At 38.5% G+C, this 4537-nt stretch overlaps 1 protein-coding gene across 1 annotated transcript in view; it reads right to left on the reverse strand.

The window, feature by feature from the left end:
• The window catches only part of LOC111089723, a 31260-nt gene that overhangs the window by 22732 nt on the left and 3991 nt on the right, over positions 1-4537 (reverse strand). Inside the window, exon 3 of the mRNA XM_022402710.1 lies at positions 1438-1799. Within this exon, the coding sequence (XP_022258418.1) occupies positions 1438-1630 (193 nt within the window). The 5' untranslated portion in view covers positions 1631-1799. The remainder of the gene's footprint in view (positions 1-1437; positions 1800-4537) is intronic.

Here is a 4537-nt window from a genome sequence, read left to right on the forward strand (position 1 = left end):
AGAATCTCTCGTAATTCAACTGTATTGTATTACAACATTGTGAATTATATTATAGTTTGGTTTTATCAAAAGTTCAAGGTTAAGCAAGGACTTTATGTGCTTGGAATATGTACAAACTACATGAAGTAAATCTCGTAATACAAGCTCTCGTGACAATGTTCGTTTATCGGGATGTTTCTAGACGGAAGAGGTGATCAGTGAAATAAGGTTGTTCTAATCACCAGGCTGTGAAGAGGTGATCAGTGAAATAAGGTGGTTCTAACCACCAGGCTGTGAAGAGGTTATTAGTGAAATAAGGTGGTTCTAATCACCAGGCTGTGAAGAGGTTATTAGTGAAATAAGGTGGTTCTAATCACCAGGCTGTGAAGAGGTTATTAGTGAAATAAGGTGGTTCTAATCACCAGGCTGTGAAGAGGTGATCAGTGAAATAAGGTGGTTCTAGTCACCAAGCTGTGAAGAGGTTATTAGTGAGATAAGGTGGTTCTAATCACCAGGCTGTGAAGAGGTTATTAGTGAAATAAGGTGGTTCTAATCACCAGGCTGTGAAGAGGTGATCAGTGAAATAAGGTGGTTCTAACCACCAGGCTGTGAAGAGGTTATTAGTGAGATAAGGTGGTTCTAATCACCAGGTTGTGTAAATAGGAAAATTTGTGAAATGGTTGGTTTGAACTGTATAGAGAGAGGATGGTGGTACTTTACAACTTTTTCGGGGAAACCAAACATTTCTGGAGATGCTGAAACGGGTTATCACTTTACACTTACCCCTATAAATGAGCAGATCTAACAGCCTGGTGATTAGAACCACCTTATTTCACTAATAACCTCTTCACAGCCTGGTGAATAGAACCACCTTATTTCACTGCTAACCTCTTTACAGCCTGGTGAATAAAACCACCTTATTTCACTAATAACCTCTTTACAGCCTGGTGAATAAAACCACCTTATTTCACTAACAACCTCTTCACAGCCTGGTGGTTAGAACCACCTTATTTCACTAACAACCTCTTTACAGCCTGGTGGTTAGAACCACCTTATTTCACTAACAACCTCTTTACAGCTGGTGGTTAGAACCACCTTATTTCACCACTTCTCTGCTGACCAAAACAACTCTGTCCAACAACCTGTATACATTCACATTGAGTACAAATTCTTGTAAATCACGTGTTGAAAACTTTAACTTCTAAGTACTAGAAAATAAATAGATTATTTAAAGATCTACAAAAGTCGTACAACAAATACACATATAAGGTACAAAAATAGAATAGAAAAACAAGCATTCTCATAAACTGATGTTCACTTTATGGAATAGAATCGCTTGCTCGTTTTTCTCAGTGTTATAAGCTTCTTCTTTGTGTGAACCTAAAGATTTCTACCACTTAAACTTGACAATTTTCTTTCCTTGCCATCAATAAATTGAACATTTGTAGAAAGGCTTACCTCTCATTGGCCTGGTTGACGTTCCAAGCCCTGGCATGACCTCACGTCTGTCTTCTAGTTCTGTTAGACTCGGAATGCTGGGCATTTTCTTACCCAGCGTGTCGAACGTTCCACGAGTGGCGTCTTCTCCGGGTAAAGCGGCCAATCGTATCAGCTGAGGAGGGGAGGGGGATCGCTTCTTGAGGAGTCGCATCACAGTCGGTACGCGTGTTAGAACGCCCCCTTTAGTTCGAAGGACCAACAACTGGACTAAGATGCAGAAAACGTTGTCTTCGTCAGTCACCTACTGTCCTGTTTCATCTTCATAATTATTATAGTGTACACCATCAACAGATGAAATGTCCCGTTACAGTCTTGAAATACTGCAGAAAATATAAAACAAACTTAAACTAACAATGGGGAACGATTATTTACAATATCTACAGAAAATAAAAACAAAATAGAGTAAGTGTCGGAAAACGAAGAAACTTAAACAATCGCTAGAATATTAATGTTTGAATAATTACGTTATAATAACTGCACACGGCTATTATATACACGATGGTCAGCGTACTCTGGCTGTGAATCCGAGGGTTCACGATTCGTTCCCCGTTGTCTCAAAAACACGCTCTTTACTTTACAGCCGTGGCTGCGTACTCTGGCTGTGAATCCGAGGGTTCACGGTTCGTTCCCCGTTGTCACAAAAACACGCTCTTTACTTTAGAGCCGTGGCTGCGTACTCTGGCTGTGAATCCGAGGGTTCACGGTTCGTTCCCCGTTGTCACAAAAATACGCTCTTTACTTTAGAGCCGTGGCTGCATACTCTGGCTGTGAATCCGAGGGTTCACGGTTCGTTCCCCGTTGTCACAAAAACACGCTCTTTAATTTAGAGCCGTGGCTGCGCTATAAGAGTGACAGTCAAATCCTATTGGTCGGTCAGACAAGAGTAACAGTTGATTATGTACCTTCCGTCTTTTCTATCGGCTACGCGGAGATAACCCTCAAACGGGTTAATGTTAGATAAACTAATCCATAGTTAGTTCATATCAAACTGACTTGTGAAATCTGCGCAAGCGCACTCGACAAAGTACGTTGTTCCTACAACCGCTCTGTTTGATTCCAAGCCAAAGTTAACGAATGATGAAACATTTCATATATTTATCAATAAGATAATATATAAATATAATATTGTGGTTTTAAGAAAACAGTATATGAAATGATTTATTTAAGGAGCACCTTCGAAGTCTTATTAATGTACCACCTGTCTAAGTTAATAGTGCTCATGAAACCAATGTCTACAAGTCAAATTCCGTATTTTCCTGTTGTTTACGTTAATAACAGGTGGCTGGGTGTAGTAAAACACTGTTGTTTATACTGTACGCTGACTACTTTGGAAGCAAGAACAAACTAATGATCCACAAATGTGACGGGAGTCGTGTCTCTGACGCTCACCCATCAACCGATCAGACTCTGATTCCAAAATTTGCTTGGAGCTCACGTGTTTAAAGTGATAAAAAACACGTGATTTTTTCTCATTAGTAGTCAGTTTTCATCTATAAATAAAAGTTAAAACTGATTATTTCAGTAGAAATTAATGGCATTGATAAAAAAGATAAAAAAGTCGGGTTCTAAAGATTTTATATAACAGTGGCATTACTCCTGAAGGTCTTCCTAAACAGTGGCATTACTCCTGAATGTTTTCCTAAACGGTGGCATTACTCCTGAAGGTCTTCCTAAACAGTGGCATTACTCCTGAAGGTCTTCCTAAACAGTGGCATTACTCCTGAAGGTCTTCCTAAACAGTGGCATTACCCCTGAAGGTTTCCTAAACAGTGGCATTACTCCTAAAGGTTTCCATAAACAGTGGCATTACTCCTGAAGGTCTTCCTAAACAGTGGCATTACCCCTGAAGGTTTCCTAAACAGTGGCATTACTCCTGAAGGTTTCCTAAACAGTGGCATTACTCCTAAAGGTTTCCATAAACGGTGGCATTACTCCTGAAGGTCTTCCTAAACAGTGGCATTACCCCTGAAGGTTTCCTAAACAGTGGCATTACTCCTGAAGGTTTCCTAAACAGTGGCATTACTCCTAAAGGTTTCCATAAACAGTGGCGTTACTCCTGAAGGTCTCCCTAAACAATGGCATTACTCCTGAAGGTCTTCCTAAACAGTGGCATTACTCCTGAAGGTTTCCCTAAACGGTGGCATTACTCCTTATAATATATATGTTTAGATATCAACGGTTTATGAACACATTACATTTGCCTTTACAGAGCTAAAGAGCAGTTTCAGCCTTCGAGTAACAACAGTGTATAGTGTGCTTAACACTACTTCTATCAACCAGCAGGTGCCTTTTACTCTAAGACAGAAGAGTCACTTAAGATATAGTACCTATAACAAATTCAGTACAACTGTTATATAACCTGAAGGATTCAGTACAACTATTATATAACCTGAAGGATTCAGTACAACTATTATATAACCTAATGGATTCAGCACATCTGTTATAAAACCTGAAGGATTCACTAAAACTGTTATAAAACCCGATGAATTCAGCACAGCTCTGACAAATTTAGCATAGCTCTTATACAACCCATGCACTGGATCCAGAATAACTATTGTCTATCGTGACGGATCCACCTTAACACAGATATAACCTGATGGATCCAGTATAGCTTTTACATAACCAGGTTATTTATATGCAGCATTTCTGTATTCCAATTTATAAAATTTTATAACCTAATGGATTCAGTACAACTATTATATAACCTAATGGATTCAGTACAACTATTATATAACCTAATGGTATAATAGTTGTACTGAATCCATTAGGTTATATAATAGTTGTACTGAATCCTCCAGGTTATATAACAGTTGTACTGAATCCATTAGGTTATATAACAGTTGTACTGAATCCATTAGGTTATATAATAGTTGTACTGAATCCTTCAGGTTATATAACAGTTGTACTGAATCCATTAGGTTATATAATAGTTGTACTGAATCCTCCAGGTTATATAACAGTTGTACTGAATCCATTAGGTTATATAATAGTTGTACTGAATCCTTCAGGTTATATAACAGTTGTACTGAATCCATTAGGTTATATAATAGTTGTACTG

The sequence above is a fragment of the Limulus polyphemus genome, unplaced genomic scaffold, assembly GCF_000517525.1.
Source record: "Limulus polyphemus unplaced genomic scaffold, Limulus_polyphemus-2.1.2 Scaffold7179, whole genome shotgun sequence".
NCBI lineage: Eukaryota > Metazoa > Arthropoda > Merostomata > Xiphosura > Limulidae > Limulus > Limulus polyphemus.